The sequence below is a fragment of the Vigna radiata genome, chromosome 2 (genome assembly GCF_000741045.1).
Source record: "Vigna radiata var. radiata cultivar VC1973A chromosome 2, Vradiata_ver6, whole genome shotgun sequence".
NCBI classification, from domain to species: Eukaryota; Viridiplantae; Streptophyta; class Magnoliopsida; order Fabales; family Fabaceae; genus Vigna; species Vigna radiata.
The window spans coordinates 1,510,811-1,532,367 of record NC_028352.1 but is presented as its reverse complement, the minus strand read 5'-3'; the positions used below and the strand labels follow the sequence as shown (position 1 = coordinate 1,532,367).

Below are 21,557 nucleotides of genomic sequence, written 5' to 3'. Positions count from 1 at the left end.
CTCATGAGAAATTCAAATTCTCAGCTCATGAGAAATTCAAATTCTCATCTCATGAGAAATTNAAATTCTCACCTCATGAGAAATTCAAATTCTCACCTCATGAGAAATTCAAATTCTCACCTCATGAGAAATTCAAATTCTCACCTATGAGAAATTCAAATTCTCACCTCATGAGAAATTCAAAATCTCACATCATGAGAAATTCAAACTCTCATCTCATGAGAAATTCAAACTCTCATGAGAAATTCAAATTCTCACGAGAAATTCAAATTCTCATATCATGAGAAACGAAGTATATTCAGATGCAGCGATTGATGAGGAGGGAAGCTTGATTCACATTGCATTGATGGCGGGAGCAAAACCTGTGGACGTGGACGATGCTTTAAAACAAGCGGTGTGGAGAAATGCAATGTTAGAGGAGCTGTAATCAATCGAAAGAAATAAAACGTGGAAATTATTAGATCTTCCACTTGGCTAGCGCAGTATCAGTGTGAAGTGGGTGTTTAAAAGAAAGTTGAATCTAGACGGTAGCGTGTCAAAATACAAAGCACGACTCGTTGCACAGGTTTTTTTTTTTCAGAAAAGGGAGTTGATTTTGATGAGGTATTTGCACCGGTAGCAAGGCTGGAGACCATGCGACTGATGGTGGCGATCGCTTGTGCACGAAGATGGCCAATCTTTCAGCTGGACGTTAAATATGCGTTTCTTCATGGATTGTTGGAAGAAAAGGTTTATGTTCAGCAACCTCCTGGATTCAAGGAGAGAGAAAAGGAGGACAAGGTGTACAAATTGCAGAAAGCACTCTACGGTTTGCGTCAAGCACCCAGAGCCTGGAATAAGAAGATCAACTCATCCTTGATACAACACGGGTTTGAAAAGTGCAAAGTAGAACATAGAGTCTACGTGAAAAAGACCTCAGAAGGTAACTTGCTTGTTATTTGTCTGTATGTAGATTATTTGCTTGTGACAGGGTCAAAGTTGAAAGACATAGACGAATTCAAGGAGATGATGAAAGAGGACTTAGATATGACGGACCTAGGAGAACTATGCTATTTCTTAGGAATGGAGTTTACACGCTCAAAAAGAGAGCTTGTCATGCACTAACAGAAGTATACAAAGGAGCTGCTTGAACAATTTAAGACGCATCAGTGTAATACTACTCGAACCCCTTTGGAAGTGAACATGAAGTTTAGGAAAGATGAAACTAAAGAGGAGGCAGATGAAACAAGGCTCAAGCAAATTGTTGGATCTTTAAGGTTTTTGTGCAATAACAGGCCCGATTTGGTGTTTGGTGTAGGCTTGGTAAGCAGGTTTATGAGTCAGCCGAGGAAGAGCCACATGGAAGCTGCAAAGCGTATCTTGAGATACATTAGAGGCACATCAGATTATGGGATATTATTTCTATATGGAAACTAGGAGAATTGTTTGAAACTTACCGGGTTCTGTGATTTAGACTATGGAGACGACACGTCAGAACGAAAAAGCACATCATGATTCATCTACTTCATGAATGGGGCACCAATTTCGTGGTCATCCAAGAAGCAATCGGTTGTGGCGTTGTCAAGTTGTGAGGTAGAGTATGTTGCAGGGTGTTACGCCGCTTGCCAAGGAGTCTAGCTCGAGGAACTGCTGACTGAACTAAGGATGGTATTGGAAAATCCAATGGAGTTGAAGATGGATAACACTTCAACCATCAACCTTGCATGAAACCTAGTGAGCCATGAGAGAAGCAAGCACATAAAAGTGAAGTTTCATTTCTTAAGAGATATTGTGAACAAGGGAATGCAAAACTGCATAACAATGGACGGATCTATTTACAAAGTCATTGGCTGCTGACAAGTTTGAGATCATGCGGAAGAAGATTAGAGTTGTATCACTCAAAGATTTGAATTAAGGAAGAGCAATGGCTACCATATAATTCAAATATACAATAATATAAAATGAAAGCATGCAAACTAAATGGACATAAAATTAAGGAAAAGCATAATAAAGAAGATCACCATTGATGAAAAGAATCAGAAGCACGTATATTATACCATATATATAGTCCAGTGATGAAATTCACCCGCACAATTCAACTAAAAAACAATAGGTTATGTACATCACTCGGAATCACACTGAAATATTCAACCTATGCATCCTTTTTCGCCATTCATTCTCTGCAGAGCCCCTTTTCCAACCTATGCATTTACACTTTTTGATATTGGCAAAATCAGGAATTTTATCCACCTAAAACTCCTTCCTTTCCATTATACCCCCACCTTCACAAAACCAAAAACAAAAGGGTAGCTTAAGATATGAAGAAACATGAAGGTTTCCTCAGAAAGTATAAGTATAGACCAAATAGTATTTNCCAAACATAGTTTTTCATTCCTATTGTCTTCTCTGTCTCTCAGGAAATGATTTCGCAGGCCTGAGAACTCGTTTATTTTGAGGCGCTCCGAAAACCATGGTCTGGGAGCGCGTCACCATGTCAACCATTGAAGGAGTTTGGTATGCTTGNACAAGGCTAGAGNTGTNTGTGGAATCACCACGTGCGGTTGCCCTCTGCCATGAATGTGAACTTAATCCTGAAAGAACATAGGCCCTTCCAGACTGCTCATAAACACGTTGATTAGCCATCCTCTCTTGCATCCCCTTCAACTCTACAGAAAGAGCAACACATGGTTCTTTTATATTTTTTGCAGGGTAATGGTTGATTTCGAAGAGGAAGAGATGGTGGCTTCCATGGATTTTGTACGAAGAACAAATGGAGGAGAGTTCACGATTTGGCTTCGCGTTACTAAGTTTCTAGTGCAGTGTAGTTTATGTTGATTTCCAGATAATGATGAAGGTGGATTAGGCAAAGACGAAACAATTTCGTGATTAGGTTTTTGCATTGATGGAGACCAGTTTTGCGATTAGGATTCAAATTTTGCGAGATTGAGGTTGGTGTTGCGATGGCACGATTCATGGCTATCTCGCGGTGGTCCAGTGTTCCTTGCGATTTGATGTTGGACGAAGAAAGCTTGCGCAATTCTTGGAATGACTTTCTACGATTAAGAATTCGTGACTATTGAATATGGTGGAGGACAAGCATCACAATTTGGGTTCTAGCTTGAAATCTCTATGCAGGTTTGAGGTTTTAATGGTGGTGACACATTGGAGAAGAAGGCTTCGTGATGACTAATCAATGGAGATGAACGAAGGATAGTGACACAATTCTAGTTGTTGACGGTGGAGAAGATGAGTGTCGTGGTCTGATGAGGTTGACCTGTGGTGGAGGTGATGAATGATCCCCGTGAAAATTTGCGACGATTTTACTGCTGATGGTCCGACAATGGATGATAGGGGAAAGGCTAGGGTTTTTTTGGAGGTGGAAGATGATGATGGGATAAGAATGGTGACGTGGCTCAGTTCAATGTTTAATTTTCTCATTTTTTTATTTAAAAAAAAATGAAAAATCATGTAATTAAATAAAAAATTGGGTTAAATATGTTTTTAGTCACTGTACTTTAGGACGATTTTGGTTTTAGTCCATTTTCAAATTATGGTACAATTTTGTCCTTCAACTTTAGAAAACTTTGATTTTAATCTTTTTTACCAATTTTTTTTTTAATTTTATTTGTTGTTTTAAGCATGTTTTTTAGTTAATATTAAAGCAAAAATGTGTCAAACAGTGTAAACAATTCAAATGCTATAATGAAACAACCAGAGTTTTCTAAAGTTGAAGGATTAAATTGTACGTCATTTAAAAAACAAACTCAACATGTCATGTAAGTCTAATGTCTAACGATAATGTGTAATTGTTGCAATTTTCATAAAATAAAAATCTACGCGAAAAAAGGGACTAGTTTAAAACTCTTTATGGATAATTAAACATAAAAGAAATTAATTAAACTTTAAGTCTTTTATATATTTAGTTATTTTTAATTCAACTTTTTATTAAAAAGATTAATTTGTTAAATATTAAAAAAATTTGTATATTTTTCAAGTTAGTTTGTTTCTTATATTAATATTAATTGTTTTATGTAAAATTTTATTTTATCGTTTTATTTGTTTGTTTTTATACATTATAAAGAATAAGATTATGTAATTAATATAAAATAAACTTAACTAGTATTTTAATTTCAATATTTATGGGTTTTCTTTAATGTGTAACCTTAATTTGTTATTTTCAATTCAGTCTCTATTTTATTTAAAACGACATAATGTAATCATTTTACTTAAATTAGTATTGACATTGTTTGAAAAATTATCAATGACTTTTTTTTCGATATTTTTTTTATTACCAAAATCGGCTCCTTCTTAGCAAATTCATCACACGCTAACTTATCAAAAGAAAAACCTTTGCTTCTTATTTGTTTAATGTGAGGTTGATTGTAAAATTATGTAATTAATATAAAAGAAAATTAATTAGTACTTTAATATCAATATTTGTGGACTTTATTCAATGTAATTTCTTAATTTTTGTTTAATGGATGTTGATATCACCTTAGAAAGAAAAATACAATTGAAGATTTTCTTAAAAATATTTAAACTTATGAAACCTAATTAAACTTAAAAGGATATAAATAATCTTTTTTATATTTGTCATTATTTTGTATTTCATGTTTATAACATTTATAAGAAATGATACATTAACATACATAAATTTTCATAATTTTTTTATATTTATTTATATTTGTTTGAGACTATCATTTTGAACTTTTTATTTTATGATTTTTAAAAACTACAAATATTTATTTTTTAAAACTATTTTATCGTTGTCAAATGTGTGAAAAGAATGTTAATGTATGTCATGAACATCTACAAAATTAAACACATGATGATATGTAATATCTATGTTCATTAAACCTTAATTATTAAACAATTTTTTTTCTTTAATTTTAAACTTCTCAGAAATCAAAATGTACAAAACGCATTTGAGTCTCCGAATTTCCTCTAATGGCATTTTGTTTTTTCTTTTCCATTTCCAAGCTCCTCAAAACTTTAGCCTTGAACTCACATAATTTACTGTTAAAGTTTTACACAGCTTATTATTTATTGATAATTAAAGTTATTAAAAGTTATAAAAAAATTATGACTCTTATTTAATGAACATTACCTATGATATCATAAAAATCAAACCTTATCCCTCCTTATTTATTTAATTGTTATTAATACATTAATCTTAGATTACGCGTAATAATAAATCACCGCATGGCTTTGTTTTTATACTTTTCGAAGAAAGTATTTAATAAAGAGCAGATACATTTAATAGTCATAGGTCAAAAGCATTTAATGCCTTCTTTATTTACGAAATATAAAAATTAGCATAATCAATTATTATTTACTTAATTTGTAATTAGTATTAATTAACTCAGAAAAAAAAATAAAGTAGAGTATTAAAAGGACACGGAATTTCAGACTTTAAATTGCATAAATAATAAAGGCTTATTGAGAGTTGTGCGAATTACCCAAACCAAGCGTATACGAAGACCAAAATACAAAGAAAGTGTATGTATAATAGTAGGTTATTTTAGTATAGCCGAAAAAAAATACAAGGGATTGGAAGAAAAGGACGAATAAAATTGAAGCTCAAAAAAAATGAAATTTCCCCAAATCTGAATGGGAACATTTGCCCTAACCCATTTCCCTCTATTCGGATCCTCCAGTCACGACGACGGTTCCCGGATCCTGCGCTCATCGGTTGGCCGGGGAAGCGGATGATGGATTGCGGCGTTGGATCCATCGTGTGGGTGCGTCGGAGGAACGGGTCGTGGTGGCCGGGTCAAATCCTCGGCCCCGACGACCTCTCCGCTTCTCACCTCACCTCACCCCGATCCGGAACCCCCGTCAAGCTCCTCGGCAGAGAAGACGCCAGCGTGTAAGTTTTCTTCACCGATTCCGAATTCGCGACTGTGTTAGCTACCACTGCAAAGTTTCTTGCTTTTCCTTGTGTGCAATGCATTCATCTGTTAGCATTCTTTGACAGTCTATGCTGATTTTTCTGTCTTTTTAGGGATTGGTACAATTTGGAGAAATCCAAGCGTGTTAAGGCATTCCGGTGTGGTGAGTTTGATGATTGTATTGAAAAGGCCGAATCTGCTCAGGGGGGACCGCTGAAGAAGAGAGAGAAGTATGCGCGCCGAGAAGACGCCATTCTTCATGCTCTTGAGCTTGAGAAACAGATTTTGAAGAAGCAAGGGAGATCGGGTGGTAGACCATCAAATACCTTTAAAAAGGGTGCGGTTGCATCGCCTCCGGAAACACTAGGAAATGACAATGAAAACCATGCAAGTTCTTTTATGTATTGTGAAAGTGAGTCTGCTGGAGGTTTCTTTCTTCCAGAGAGGGCCAAGGATGGCAATCAGCTGCGCGGGGAAGTGGATTATTCTGAAACAACACCTCGGATGAGGGACTTGCAGGATTTTGGGCTCAGAATTGCCCCTGCAAAAAAGAAGTTTCCATCTTTTGTTGAACCTAACATTTACCAGAAACGTACGGTTGATGATGGTGCTCGGGCTCTTGCAACCGGTGGTATACGCGCTGGCAGTACTCTTCACATGAATGGTAAAATTCTCTGGAAAAGATAAAACAAAAGGGTAGATGAGATATTGAGTTAGAATGATAAATATTTTTTAGAAGCATACAAGGCACTCCTTTTTATTGAATATTTTAACCTGACTGGTTCTGATTCCAGGGGCTGGGCAATTAGGAGCTTCACGAGCAAAGAGGAGCAGATGTGTGTATTTTCCGACCGAGTCCAGTGATTCTCTTGATTACAGAGAGACTCAACCCCGTGTTGAGATGTCACCTTCCCAACGCAGAAGGGAGTTTGCTTATCATGGTTCTATGGTTGGAGAGACTGAATATACTTTTATGGATGATGTTGAATCTGATTCTTCAGAAACAGCCTGTACTGATTCTGATTCTGATTCTTCGGAGACAGAACCAGACTTGGATGAAGACATGACAATATTTTCAGGTTAAATTTTTGCCATTCTCGTACTGTCCGTGTATTAGCAGTGTGATCTATTTGCCACACCCTGAGAAAAAAACTACATAAAAAACTGGCACATCCATTCTCTCAGTATCTTTAATTTAGTGTTTTCACTTCTCTTGTGTGCTCTGTGAACATGCCAATTTCCTAGGCTTATCATTGGAGTCTTTAGAGAGGGATTTAGAAGGAAATGTCCTATCGTGCATATTTTAGTTTTGACTGGTTTTTTGTAATGTAAATTTGGAGTCACTTCCAATTTGTGTGGGATTTAGTGCCTCATTAATGATAAGCACTTAGGTTTCAGTTTGTGTTTGACTTTGTTTTAGCTTTCTTTCACATCATCCTTCATGGCTTTACTCAGGATGTTCCTATAACTGCAGAAACTGGTCATGATGCTGAAGAACATGAAAGCACTAGCAGCGAGGAGCTTGATGAATTAGCGAATTCCAGTGACATGCCTCACCTTTATCCTCGTGACTCAATAACAAGTAATGAAGCTGTGTCTAAATGGCAACTAAAAGGGAAAAGGAATAATCGGAATCTAGTAAAGAGGTCTGTTGGTGCTTCTGATGGAAAATATAATATGTATGGAGCAGATGTTGAAGAAAAGAGTAGTCATTTAAGGCACAATATAAATAGTCCAAGTTTGCACCGCTACAAATTTGATTTTGGTGATACCTTTGACGACGATGATCAAAACTTTGGACTGGAAGATGAATACCCTCTGTCTTCTAGATCCATATCAAGAAGTCAAAGTAAAATTCATCGTGGTGTAGCTTGGAATGATTTGGCCTGGGATGATCATCTAGCTTCTAAAAGACATTGGGATGCTAAAGCATATTCTCCGTTGTACGGTGACCGTAATCATTTTGGCGCTAGGGTCAGGCCAATGCTAGTTGATGTAGATTTGAAAGTTCAAGCAAGCTATCGTAAAGAGTGTGTGCCCTTCATTTCGCTCATGAGTAAATTAGATGGGAGGGCAATAGTAGGGCACCCAATCCAGGTCGAGGCTCTCAGGGATGGCTCATCTGATATTCTATTTCCTGCAATTGATGACTTCAGTAATGATGTGACTGGTATTGAGGGAAGTAGTATGCTTCCACCAGCATGGAGGACTGCAAGGAGAACTGCAAATTTTCGCATCCCGCGCCCCCATGTGCCATCATCAAATGGTGCTGAAGGTGCGGCTGAGTTCCCCTCTTCAGATCAAGAACAAAGCTTTGAATATAAAAGTTTAAATGCTGGAAGTTCCAGCCACCAGGCTAGCCTTCAAAAGAGGAGTGGCCTTAAAAGCCATCGTTCTTCAGCAGAAAAAAGGTCCTTAAAAAAGGTGCCTAAGAAATTGAGCTTGTCATCTTGCCAAAAAACTCGAACTCTGTCCTCATTATCTACTGAGCATAATTTTAGTAGAAAGCCATTACATGATAGCAGTAGTTATCAAACAGATAGATTGACTAAACCAGACATTTCTGGGTCCACTACAGTAGCTTGCATACCAGTCCAGTTAGTGTTTAGTAGATTACTCGAGAAGATTAATAGGCCTCCATTGAAAACACCTAGTAATGTGGCTTTGCTGAATACTGGTGTGGATAGAAATTCATAGGTTACATGTACATTGTTATATGGCAACAATAATCTTACAGTTGTAGCACAATATATTAGGCATGTCTTTTTTCCAACATAGGGAATTCCTATTCAATTTAGTGTCAGCATTTCAAGGATTAATATGCTGTATAGTTCCCTATTCATCATGTATCTAGTCTAGATAAATAAAAGGTACATGAAATTATTTAGCTGTCTTGTAAGTGTACATTTGCCGGATCTTGGTTTCCTGAGAACTGCAGCTAGCTAGTTATTGATTTATTTGTTCCAATATTGATGGTAATTTCAAACTCTAGTTGAATCTAGTGCAGTGGCAGTTAAATGTTGATGTGTTTTAGCGGAAAAATCTATTAAGTCCCAAGTTTTTCTGAATACACACACAAATATATATTACTAACTTCAGTTTGTTATCTATCGCTTATTTCTAACATAAAATGCTCAATATCTCATGTAGAAATTGATGCATCTGTTGGATGAACATGTCCATAGATGCTTATTGCTGGGTCTATTTGTGATTATGGCATTTGGTAGGTTTGCATTAGACATTTGCTTTTGTTGTTTTCTTATGCATTATGGTATGATAGTGGTACTGAGTTAGATTACAGACAGTATTAAACATTGCCAAGTATGTAAGTTTTTAATCTGTTAATAAGAAAGTGCCAGCATGCTTAAACCGTTACGAATGCATTCTACTGACCTAATAATTCAATTAAGTGAATTATTATTATTATTATTATTTTATTTTATTATTATTATTTTTTTTGTAAAATAGTAGATATTTCATGTTAAAATTTAATCCTTTTGTAAATTGATGCTTTGATTAACATTTATCTATATAACCACGTTGGCGGCTAAGTAAACAATGATTCAAAATACATTTCAAGGAGGAAAAAGTAAAATTCAAAATAACAATTGAACAGTGAAATACTAATGCCAATGTTGTATCTATATGGAGAAAGTGCCATGGTTATTTAACATAAATTTAAATAAAACTTTAAGTAAATTAAAGTTAACAAATTTTAAATTGACATTTTCTTCTGTAAAAAGCTTATATTAGTTACCTTTTAATTTTAAAAAGTCTAATATAAAGTTACGAAAATATCTTAACGGTATAAAATTTTAATTCAAAAGATTAATTTAATTAACAAATCCTAAAAATGTTGTGTAATTTTATGATAGTGAATATCTTAAAAAATTCGTCTTCAATAGCATTACTATTTTTCATATAAGGTAGTAATTAAGTCACTTGCTTTTTCAAATATCAAATATAAAACTATTATTAAATGATATATATAATTTATTATGTATTTTTAATAAGTCTTATCACGATTTTATGATAATTTGTTAAAACAAATTATAATATAAGTAAATTTATGATAAAAAATATCTTTAAATATGTAAACTATACTTTTTTATTTGTAATAAATAATTTAAATTATGATATAAAGTTATTCTTAATTGGATAAGTTAAAATTTTGTGTTTACTGTTCATTCTTTATATGCAGTTTAGGCCTATATTTTCATCATGATTATAGAGTTCCTATATTTTAAAATATATAATTTTTAATGAATTTTGAATATTTAAATTTATTTATTTTAGCGTAGTCTATATCCTACCTTATCCATTTAAGGTGCCGTAAAAAATATCAATTAATGAAAATACAAACATTAAAAGAAATAAGTGTACGAAAATGAAGATTGGATCGAAATTACACATTCTTAAAATATAAGGATTAAAATGGTGGGACTTTTCTTTTTTTTTTGAAGAATCACAATCATGAATCAAGAATTTAAAAATGTCCAAAATTAATTTTAAAGAAATTATTTTAGAAATAAAGATTAAAAGTTGTATTAAAGCTATAACAGAGTAAAAGGCAGATTGTTTAGGCTTATGGATTTAGTACTAATTATAAATAAATTCCTAAAATAAACATTATTTTACCCATATTAGGAAACGAGAAAAAAACATATGAAATGTCTGAATAGGAAAATATTTATTGATGATTAATCTAAAATAAATATATAAAGTAATTCGAACTGTTATTAGGTTGCTTGAATATATTAGGTCAAAGTGAATGTAGCGACCCACCGATTTAACACTTGGCCCAGGCCCAAAAATTCAAATTTGAAAAGTAGGCTCTAACGGTTATATTGTCTAATCGTCACGTCGATTAACCCTTGCAATTGAAAGTATAAATACCCCCACTGATTCCAAGGCTCCTCACTCTTGTAGTGTCTGTCTCTCCCGTTCTCCATTGCCGCATCTTCAACAACCCAAAACATCTTGTTTTGTTTCGATCCTTCTAATATCAATGGATTTCCACTCTCTTTCAAGGAAGCAGCTACAGGCACTCTGCAAGAAGAACAAGATTCCAGCTAACATCACCAATGCTGGCATGGCTGACGCTCTCGCTGCTCTCGATCAAGTAAACATTTCACTCTTTCGTTCTTCCATTTTTGTTTTGATTTTCATTCTTTTTTCCAATCACTGCGCCGATCTGGATATGAAACGCCTATTGCTGTAACCTGTTACTGTTCCATTCATTCACAGAGATGGAGGTTATTGTTTGAACTTGTGTGCAAGGTTTTTGTTGTTTAAACTAGGGTTTCATTTTCTTTTAATTGATTGATTTCAGGTTGAAGGATTGGATGAGGTTTTGAATTCAAGCGAGGCTGATGTTGGAACCCCGAATGTTAATCTGCGTACGGCTGGTAGGGCCTCAAGTCAAAGGAAAGCAGCGAGAGCAGAAGTTGAAGGTTCAACGGTGAAGGTTTCGGCCTCCGCCAGGCCTCTACGTGGGGCTAGAGTTGGAGTTGCATCAGGAGTAACGGAGCAAGAGAACAAAGATGCCAGTGTTCCGCCAGTTACTCCTGCTGCCAGTAGGAGAAGGGCTACTGCAGTTTCTACTCGTAGAAAGAAAGAAGTTGAGATTGTAGAAGATGGTGATAGGAATGATGCATCGGGAGTAACGGAGCAAGAGAACAAAAACGCCAATGTTCCACCAGTCACTCCTGCTGCCGGTAGGAGAAGGGCTACTGCAGTTTCTACTCGTAAGAAGAAAGAAGTTGAGATTGTAGAAGAAGGTGGTGATAAAAATGATGCGCCTAAAACAGTTGCTACAGCTTCCGTTGCTCGGAGAAGAGCTACTAGTCTTTCGATTTGCACTACCAAGAATGAGACCGCCGGGGGTAATTCAGTGCAGAGAACATATAGCACGAGGAGGTCGGTTAGATTGTTGGAGAATGGATTGTCTAACATGAGTTTGGTTGACACTGAAGACACTGGATTTGTCAAGATTGATGGTGATGATGTTTCTCAAGAACTGAGTAATGTCTCGAACCAAGTGGAAGACTCGTGTAATACTGAAGAAGGTACGTTGGATCTGTCCTTTTCTGGATATTTTTATTGCTTTTAACGATGTTTTGTTTTTAATAAACTAACTTTTGCGAGTGATTGATGCAGGATCTAGTTTGCAGATGGACTCGACTGTGGTTTCCGAAGATACTGAGGAGTCCGAAGTCTGCTTTGTAGAACAAAACACTGGATATGAATGCCAATCACACGAGTCTGCTTCAGATGTGAAATTAGTTTCTGTGGCTGAAAATGATACGGTGGTTGGACCACATGGTTCAGAGGAAGTTGAACCGGAGAAAATCAACTGCTTGGAGTTGGGGGCTGAACCAAATGCATCAGATGCAGCAGGTTTGTTTTTTCTTCTTCTAAACAGTTGTCTATTATTGTGCTCAGTTATACTTTGTTGATTGCATGCGTCACTGCGTCAGTGAAGTGCTTGGATAATGACATCTGATCACATTTCAGGACCTGACCCTTTTCTTGATCTGGAGGAAACTTGTGATTCCTCGGACCTAGAAACTGAAAATAAGGAATGCGTTGGAGCCTGCCAAGAAAGTTTTCCCGTCGAGGCATCCGCAGATGCTATGGTACCTGATAACGTTTCGGTGGATGTTACTGATCACATTTCAGGACCTGACTCGTTACTTGATCTGGAGGAAACTTGTGATTCCTCTGACCTAGAAACTGAAAATAAGGAACGCGTTGGAGCCTGCCAAGAAAGTTTTCCCGTCGAGGCATCCGCAGATGCTATGGCACCTTATAACGTTTCGGTGGATGTTACTGATCAAGGTGTTGCTGGTTCGCTTTCTATGATAACTGATTGCAAGATTTATGATGAAGTCAGCAATAAGAGTGGTGACCAAGTCAGCAGTGATGAAGATGTCAACAATGGCGCTATGGTCAGGCAAAAGGAACAAGTTGAGCTCATGGATGGAAAAATCAGCCATGAGGGCGATGATAAAGAAGATAAGAACAATGAGCCAGAAGTGGAGGATGAATCAGATTATTCTAGTTTACTGGAAGGAAGTTCTGATTCATGTGATAGAGCTGATGATCAAGGTTTGTTTATTCTCTTTCTAGCACTTGTTAATTAGGTGGTTAGTACTTGTACATATAGCGTCCTTCAGCATGGGCATCTAATTGTTAATCTTTATTGATCGGTTTGCAGGTTCCGAAGTGTTACCTTTACTTGAGGATAGCACTGTGGCAAAGCTAGAGGTTTTGCCTCCTGAGGCATCTGAAGCTCAAGTGGAGGTTACTTACCAAGATACTCCAACTTTGACTGTCGTGGTTGCTGACGAGGATGTCGCTGCCTCGATCACCTCACCTGTCGGTGATGCTCCAACGGGCGTAAATGAAACTATGGAGCACAACACCGGCCATGTTAACCAGGATGTGAAGGATGAAACCGAAGAAGATGAAGAGTACCAGCATCTTCTTGCTGTTGAGGACAAAGATGCCAAGGAAAGTGGCTCGATGATTGGTTCTGAAGGGGTTCCCGAGCTCGACTCAATTTCTAGTTCTGCCGGTGAGCTCCAAGAGGAAGAATTGAAAGAAGTTAAACCAGAGGAGATGGAAGCAGGGACACACAGCGTTCCTGATGTTACTGAGGCACAAGCGGAAGAATCCGAGGAACCTGTAACAGGACAGGTAGCTATATTGGAAGTTGATAATGTATTTTCTGGTATTCAGTTGATAATGTAGTCCTCAAATCTCTCTTGTTCATCAACAGGTTTCAGTTGAATCTGCTTCGGGTCCTATTGATGGCGAGGTTGTTTCTGAAGAAATTTCTGCCATCCCAGACCAAGATAACATCATAGTCTCTTCGGAAAACGTGTCCTCTGATGCTCCGGTTCAATCAGTTGTTTCTGACCCATTGAAGGAAAATATGACATCTCATGATCTGCATAACAAGACCATGGGGGAACTTAAGAGAATGCTGAAGAGTTTAAAGCTAGTTGATGAAAAATCAAACTGCAACAAGACTCCTCATAAGGTTAGGTTGATCCCTCTTTCGCCATCTACTTATATTTGATTACGTGTGCTCACTGTTTATGTTTAACACGCGCAGGAAGTGGATAAGAAAAGAACTGCATTGCAGGTACTGCCACAGAATCGGATGACAAGTGGGGAAGCTCAGATTGATGACTGAATTATCATAGAGAAAACTTGAATGAACTTTGAAATTTTGCACTCTCCAAATAAATCTTTCAGATGTTTCAGCATAGGACCAAACCTTTGGTTTGGTGTTCTATAGCTGTTCTTAGTCACTTGGCAGATTTTTCTTGTAATTTTGCTGGTTGCAAGAACTATTTCGTCTGGAATTTTTATTTTCGATGCACCAATAGTGCCTTTTTAGTATATCCTAATTATATCCCAAGTGCATTTTTACTGAAAGCAAATTGTTACTTAGTACCATATTATTTTTTATAGAATTAAACTAAAATGCAATGTAGCCTAAAAAGTTACAGGGGCATAAAAAAATGCAATATTGAAAATGAAATTACGGATAATTATTGAATGAAGAAGAGTGCGAATTCTTTACCAATGGTAAAGTCGTCCTGCTTAATTATTAAGCTCAAGATCGTTGTTGGTAAGGCTACATGACTTTAGCTAAAAGTAAATTTCATTAAAGTCGTCATCATAGAATTATGAGACTCCGTTAAAACATTTCTTACATTAAAGTCGTATTAAACGTTTGACAACCTTAATTTACATTAAAGTTTTGTGATGATGAAAATGTATTTTTTTTAATTACTTTATTTTAAAGGTAAAAAATCATACATATATTTCATCATTTCATTAAAATAAAGTAGTGTCCACGAAACATGACTTAAACCATTCGATAATTATTTTAAAACTAAATCTAGATCCGTAATTTCGAAAAAAAAACTCACGAGTTGAGTAGATTATTCTGCCATGCATTGCGTAAAATATATATTTTATGTTTTTGGTTCGAAAATTCACAGGTTAGGATTTTATGTTTTCGTAATTGATTAGTATTTTCTCAAAGATAGAAATTAATAATATATATATATATATATATATATATATATATATATATATATATATATATATATATATATATATATATTATCTTGATCTTCTGAAAGGCATTGCTAGTTTAGTCTCTAATGTTATATAATGTAACCATAAAATAACATTCACTGTTGAATTGATTGTTAAAATATATTTTATTAATAAACAGTTCCATAAAATTTAATAGAATATTGTAAGGTTTTGTCTAAACACTCACGAATTAAAATTAAATAATTTTATATTTGAAACGATAAAATTGAATTATATAGATTTAAAAGTCAATTTCTCATTTATTTTAAATTGAAAATGTATTTGATAAGCATGAAATATTATTGGTTTTCTTTTTTCTTTTAGATCGTGTTTGCTTTTCACTTGCCCAAAACATTTTTTTTTACAATAATGACTCTTAGAGAAGCTGCATTGCTAATATTTTTAGGATGGTTGTTAAATTGAGAATGAATTTTTTAAGTTGGGAGATTAAAGTTACGCTATTTTATTTTATTATAACCACTTATGGTGTATTTTGGTAGAAAAAGGAACATAAATAAAAGAAATGATGCGAAATAAATGAATTATAATTAATATAAAGAAAGTATAAATGTGTGAAATATAATTGTTTGGTTGAAAATAAAACAAAAAAGAAAATACATGTGTAATTTTCTTAAAAATATTTAATTTAAAGTGAGTATTAAATATTGATGTGTAAGTTCTCAGTAAAAAAAAAGTGTTCAAGTAATTAGCTGATGGAATACGTGTCTTTTATATTGATTTTAATGTTTTAAAATATATTAAATATTTTTAATATATATATATATATTATAAAGAAAACGATAGAGAATATGGAATAGGAAAATGATATTTTAACATCAATTTTTGACACCATTTTGACACAGCACACATGTCAAAATGTAGTTGGATGATTTCAAATTAAAAAAAGAAATTGAGACAAGAGTATATTTGGAAGAATAAAATCAAATTTTTTTTTTAATTTGAAATCGTCCAATCACATTTTGATATGTGTACAGTGTCAAAAATGGTGTCAAATAATTGGTATTAAAATATCATTTTCCTATGGAATAGTAGTGGAATACTTCTCTTCCATATTAGGACACTATGTATGAAAACAAAAACCAGCGGAGAATATGAGAGAAAAGGGGTAATTTAGGAAAATGAAGAAAACAAAAGAGAGAGGGAGTGACGAGAAGAAACAAGGATGTGTGAATAGCTGCTTTGAGATGTTATAAGAAAGGCCCAGGACGAAGAGAGTCCATTGGACCAATACAAATAAGCAGAGCCCAATGAACGTATACAACACCTCGACGCAGTTCCTCCGCTGACGGCGACGGAGGCTGCTAAAGAAAACAACCTTCTGAAACCTCTCGTCACCACGCCACTCCACTTTTTCAAATCCAGTTCAACTAATATTATAGGTATGTATCTTTATCTCCCACCGTATCAATTTTCGGCGAGGGAGTTGTTAATTTTCGCGATTTATTCCAGTTTCATTTCATGGAGACGCAACCACATGAGATTTTACATCAGCCACCGGTTTCTTCAAATGAAGCCCACAACGATGACGTGTCGAACCACAGGTGATTGCAATTTCACTCTCCTGTTTGCGAAATCACTGCTATACCTGATTCAACGATTTTTCGTTCAGTAGAGAGGCTGAGCAAAAACAAGATGTTTCGAGGGAAGAAGTTTTGCAGACTTTGCAAGTTATTGCATCTACTGGGAAGTTCTGGTATGAGTTATTGGAGTAAAGACTTATTTTCTCAGGCTTTTGTTCATAAGATATGATAGATAGTGGCGGTGTTTTTGTATGTTTTTTTTTTCCTTGAACTAGTTGTTAACATTATAGAGTTATTCCTACTTTCTTGGGACTTGGTAGGGTATTGTTTGGGCACACGTCAGGAAGCTCGTGTCAGTATATAATTATGTTGAGTTTGGAAATAACGCAGAAGCTACAAACTGTAGGTTCTGTTCAGATGCGTTGATGTGATGTAGCACTACCGAACATGTTACTAGATAATATACAGGATATGATATGTCTTTGGTTGTGATTTTAGTCAAAGACTACGGTTTGTACTTGGTACTTGGAGTTTTAACTATTAAGCTTTTCCCTATTAAGAGTTCCATCCATGGACTTACAACTAGTTCCTCTCTTAGCCATTTGACTATTTCAGTCCATTGGTGTGAGTGTGCAATCGAGACGGCTGGGAGTTGAGCTTTTTTCTTCTTTCTTCTGTAACTGTTATCAGTAATGTGCTAAAGATGTGTCTTGCTTGACCCAGAAAGGCACTCCTAAAGTGCTGACTTGTTTTAGCTCTTCATATCTGCAACTTAAGCGTCCTTGTTGGTTCCTTAGACTGCACGTGTGCACCTTGATTTTTCATGAAAAACAATCTAGCTTTGCACTAGTCTGTGAGAATAGGTTACTTCTAGGTTCAAATATCCTTATGGCCCTTTGGTTCTAAAGAAGTGCTGTTTAATCCTCACTGTTTGCAATTTCAAATATACTACCCTTTTGGCATTTTTTTTAGTTGATATCATTAAGTTTCAATATCTATTGTCGTGCCACTGTGAATTGCAAATGGAAATGGATGATGTTTAAATGAGATGGCCGAGTTTTCAATAATGCGAGTCTGTCACAGTGGTCTTTTGATAGTGGATATAGTTTGATGAGTGGTCTTTTGATAGTGGATATAGTTTGATGAGTGGTCTTTTGATAGTGGATATAGTTTGATGAGTTGAAAAACTTGAGGCACAGTGTTGTTGCTAATGGCATTAAGTGAGTTATATTAAATCTTTTGCAAACCAATTGGGGCAAGAATTGTATGTAAGCGGTGGTACTAAATTACTATTTTTCTAACATTTTCATTTATTATTAACAATTTAATTACAATGATGTTGCAATGTTTGAAACAATGGTTAAGTATGGTTCAGTTACCTCTTTTGGTTGCTTTGGCGGGCCCAGAGTGTGCCCAGCAAATCCATTAGTATTTAGTTTGCTGAATCACAGCATTATTGTGTGGTCACAAGCTCAGCCTGCGACAGGGTGTTGGAATTGCTGTGACATGTTTTAATATATGTTTGTTAAGTTCAGTCTTTACAGTGTTATCCTCTTAATTGCTGGATATGTTGCTCAAAAATCATTGTGTACTTTATCCTATATGACCTTTAGGTAATATTGATTTTTAAGCATTCATACATGGCTATCATAATTTTGTGTTGAATTTAACTCTTCTCGGGATTTGTAGCATGCATGGCTATCTGGGATTGATGATAGTTGACTTGGACATGGATCTGTATTTAAAAGGCTAATGTGATGAAATTTTTTAATAACAGGCATGACTGGGATAAGTTGAAGAGCATGCTATCCTTTCAGTTGAAGCAGGTATGGGGAGGTATGCTAGCATGCATTTTTATCTATATTTTGTTGATTCTTAGAGGTATGCTAGATGTAAGTTATTTGTTTTTTATGTTTTTGTTTTTTTGTTTCAGTTCATGCAACTCCTAAATTCATTATTCATTCATAGTTTTTTTTTTTTTTTTTTTTACAGCATATATTGTAATTTTCACTCTGAAATTTTGCCTTTCTCTATTTGAATTTGTTATACAGGTGCTGTCAGAGTATCCTGAGGCAAAATTGACTAGCGAGCAGCAGTATGCGTCTTTGGGAGAATCCTATATTGAGTTGGTTAATAAACTAGATGAAGGTATCCCATCTAAAGGCCAAACCATTCATTGAACCAATAGAGAGTCCTGTCTAGGTTCAAGATGTATAACTTAGAAATGTTACTATTTTGTTCAGTATCATTAACTAGGTGAATCTAATTTTGCTATATCTGTATTAGAAATCATTATATTGGGGAATTTCCATTAAGATCTGAAAATATTTCTTAAACATTATAACTAGTTTTGACAATAACTGATAAGATTGCTGACAATAATTTTGGAACACGTTCTAATTCTATTGAACTCCACAATGGTCTAGTTATTGAAGTTTCCTATTAAAATTTATGGGATACATGTATGACACACTCCTCCCTTTTGGTGCATTTTATAAACAAGCTCTGAGCTGGTTCAACTTGTCAGACTGAGGCCAATTCAAACAGTTTGACCAGTTTCTCTGTTCTCTGCTACTAATTCTAGACTTGATCGGACCAATTCATGACTGGACTGTGTAGTCAGTGTGGTGTAGTTCTCAAAACATTGGCGTAGTTATAAGTGTGTGTATAATATATTTCTGCATGTGTAGTTATGGTTATCTACTACACAGATAAGTTACAAGCTATTTATGGTCAGGTTTTTCTTTCCTCGTGTAGAATATTTAGGTTGACAAAATCTTCCGGTAGAGTGCTCAATGTTGACAGACAATGCCAATTATTTAGAATCAAATGTGAAGTTCTTTAGTAATTTTGACTGCCATTTTTTCTGCATGTCTATTTGGGGATTAATTCCCTCCTAAAGAAACCGAAGAAGAGTACCACCTGAGATTAGTTCCATTGAGCATTAGGTTGACGTTATCTGGTTGAATCCCCTTTGATCTATTTTTCAATGTCATAATGATATTGTCTCCAAAAGTTATGGCCATTTAGCTGCTAGAGAAATCCTTTCAGATAGCGAGTTTCATAGACTCAGCCCAGCCAAATTCAATTTTAAGCCTGCAACAAATCTTAAATAGTTAATAACAAGATCGTCTTTTTTTATTGCATATTTTGATCTCATATTGTTGCTTAGATTCTTTGCATAGCTGTTACTTACTCGCTGTATTGAACTTATTGTTGATATTATTTGGGGGGTATAAGTTCCACTAAACTATTTTGATATGCTTTTATTTATGAATTCCAGCTCTTACTTGTTTCGTTGATGGTCCTCCATTTACATTGCAAAGACTTTGTGAGGTAAATCCGGCTTTCTGCTGTGAATTATTATATGGAACTTTATTACCATCATGTTTAACATGCTAGCATTGAAATATCTAATGTTACCATTAAACAGATCCTATTGGATGCAAAAGGCATTTACCCAAATCTTTCTAAGCTTGCTTTAGCTCTTGAAAAGGTATGCTATACAATTTGGCATGTCCACTGCCGTTCAATTTTTGTATTTTTAGAATTAAGAACTGTATAATATCTTTTACTTAAAAAATGGTTAACCATAGATTTTGGTGATTGCTACTTAAGTTAGATATTTTCTGATTGCAAATAACAAAACAATTTACTCGACTTCTGTCTGTCTGGTGTTTTTCTATGTAGAACTTATTAGTTACATCTACATTGACAATCTGCACTGATCCATACCCACAAGCAACAGCAAAAGTGCCAGGACACCAAGAGAAGACAAATGAAAAGGAGAATCCGCAACCGGATACTGCTCAGAATGTTACTGCACAGAATGGCGTCGAGCCTCAGGTGCCTGACAAAGACGAAGTAATGACTGAGGCTGATGTGGGGGATGATATGACCATTGACATGGAAACTTTTGAAGGCGATAAATCATCAGAAACGAATTCTGAACCTAATGCTAGTAATCTATAAGCTTAGTGTTTAGTGTGCATCTTTAAACCCGTAAACTCTGATGAGCTGAAGACTTGGACGCTTTCATTTTCAGTGAGCTCCAAATGCTATGAGAACAACGTGGCCCCTTGGTCATTTCAGAGTGCTTTAATCCCTATTTTGGTAATCATTGGAGTTAGACATTCTTAACATTTAAAAACAGAACAAAGTTTCTACATTGTAACTTTGGATGCAATGCTTGTATTGATGCCATGAAGTTGAATATATCTCACTGTAGATTTGTTTTTAAAAGTTAAACTCACAAACTTGTTCATGAACTTTATCATCCATGACTTATTAGTTGTTGTTACGTACGTGTAGTAGTTGATTTTTTAACAATGACAGGATCATGAATGTCATCTACTGGTAACATCTTGGGCCATCAAATGTGTTTCACTTTGGTTCTCCCGCTCACCCAAGAAACAAAAAGGCCAATGAACAACTTTTTAAAATTTTAATATGTTGAAATCGTAACCAAGAGATTTCATCTGAGTTTAAAGACTAAGAGAGACGTTTGTACAAGAGATTAAACATGCAACTTATGTAAGAAGGACATGCATTTTTAGACCAGTACTTGGTTTGACTTGGGCTAGGTCATTTATGGATTGCCGTCAGCATTTTTGGACCTTCATAAAATATAGTAAAATGTTGAAACTAAAATAAAAATCGGTTATTTTTTTTTATGATAGCTGACCCAAATAGAAAAACTTTTCATTCATGTTTAAGTAAGGTTACAAAGATATTATTAAGAAAAAAAAAGACTAAATTAAACAAAATAAAAGATAATTCACTATTATTTATCATTTAAACTATTTAAAAGATAATAACACAATGAATTAATAAAAGAACCTCCTTTGTTTAAGGAAAAATATCCACACAATGAAATGGTAATTCTGTTTTATTTCTTCCTTTGTATCCATCAGCAATTGCATGTCGAAAGATAGTTAAAAATGAAATGATTTTCACAATAGAGTTCCAACCCAAAATAAAAATGGATCAAACTGAGCTTGCTTCCTTGTTTCATTGAAGATGAAAT

General features: G+C 35.0%; 3 protein-coding genes across 4 annotated transcripts; all 3 read left to right on the top strand.

Annotated features, from left to right (window-relative positions):
* The first annotated feature begins 5,461 nt into the window (after positions 1-5,461).
* On the top strand, positions 5,462-8,861 carry LOC106756597 (uncharacterized protein At1g51745). Its single transcript, XM_014639083.2, has 4 exons — positions 5,462-5,848; positions 5,984-6,534; positions 6,665-6,949; positions 7,345-8,861. The coding sequence occupies exons 1-4, from the start codon at positions 5,688-5,690 to the stop codon at positions 8,565-8,567; spliced, it is 2,220 nt and encodes a 739-aa protein (XP_014494569.1). The 5' UTR covers positions 5,462-5,687; the 3' UTR covers positions 8,568-8,861.
* Positions 8,862-10,773: 1,912 nt separating this feature from the next.
* On the top strand, positions 10,774-14,293 carry LOC106756661. The gene is made up of 7 exons (XM_014639168.2): positions 10,774-10,992; positions 11,203-11,938; positions 12,030-12,269; positions 12,387-12,980; positions 13,090-13,571; positions 13,654-13,917; positions 13,993-14,293. Exons 1-7 carry the CDS (start codon positions 10,879-10,881, stop codon positions 14,071-14,073), a joined length of 2,511 nt encoding a protein of 836 aa, XP_014494654.1. The 5' UTR covers positions 10,774-10,878; the 3' UTR covers positions 14,074-14,293.
* A 1,950-nt stretch (positions 14,294-16,243) lies between these two features.
* Positions 16,244-20,779, top strand: LOC106777691 (serine/threonine-protein phosphatase 4 regulatory subunit 2). 2 transcript variants are annotated; one of them, XM_014665409.2, is made up of 8 exons: positions 16,244-16,390; positions 16,461-16,552; positions 16,624-16,704; positions 18,309-18,357; positions 18,583-18,679; positions 19,815-19,867; positions 19,965-20,027; positions 20,222-20,779. In XM_014665409.2, the coding sequence occupies exons 2-8, from the start codon at positions 16,470-16,472 to the stop codon at positions 20,501-20,503; spliced, it is 708 nt and encodes a 235-aa protein (XP_014520895.1). In that variant the 5' UTR covers positions 16,244-16,390; positions 16,461-16,469; the 3' UTR covers positions 20,504-20,779. The 2 variants fall into 2 exon arrangements, with proteins under 2 accessions (XP_014520895.1, XP_014520886.1); XM_014665400.2 differs by having other exon boundaries at positions 16,621-16,704.
* Positions 20,780-21,557: the final 778 nt, after the last annotated feature.

Coding starts and splice junctions, on each gene's coding strand:
- LOC106756597 (XM_014639083.2), top strand. CDS start 5,688: ATGATGGATTGCGGCGTTGGATCCATCGTGTGGGTGCGTCGGAGGAAC. Junction 5,849..5,983: donor GGCAGAGAAGACGCCAGCGT/GTAAGTTTTCTT, acceptor CTGTCTTTTTAG/GGATTGGTACAATTTGGAGA. Junction 6,950..7,344: donor AGACATGACAATATTTTCAG/GTTAAATTTTTG, acceptor CTATAACTGCAG/AAACTGGTCATGATGCTGAA.
- LOC106756661 (XM_014639168.2), top strand. CDS start 10,879: ATGGATTTCCACTCTCTTTCAAGGAAGCAGCTACAGGCACTCTGCAAG. Junction 10,993..11,202: donor CTCTCGCTGCTCTCGATCAA/GTAAACATTTCA, acceptor GATTGATTTCAG/GTTGAAGGATTGGATGAGGT. Junction 12,270..12,386: donor AAATGCATCAGATGCAGCAG/GTTTGTTTTTTC, acceptor ATCACATTTCAG/GACCTGACCCTTTTCTTGAT.
- LOC106777691 (XM_014665400.2), top strand. CDS start 16,470: ATGGAGACGCAACCACATGAGATTTTACATCAGCCACCGGTTTCTTCA. Junction 16,705..18,308: donor GCATCTACTGGGAAGTTCTG/GTATGAGTTATT, acceptor TTTTAATAACAG/GCATGACTGGGATAAGTTGA. Junction 18,358..18,582: donor TATCCTTTCAGTTGAAGCAG/GTATGGGGAGGT, acceptor TTTGTTATACAG/GTGCTGTCAGAGTATCCTGA.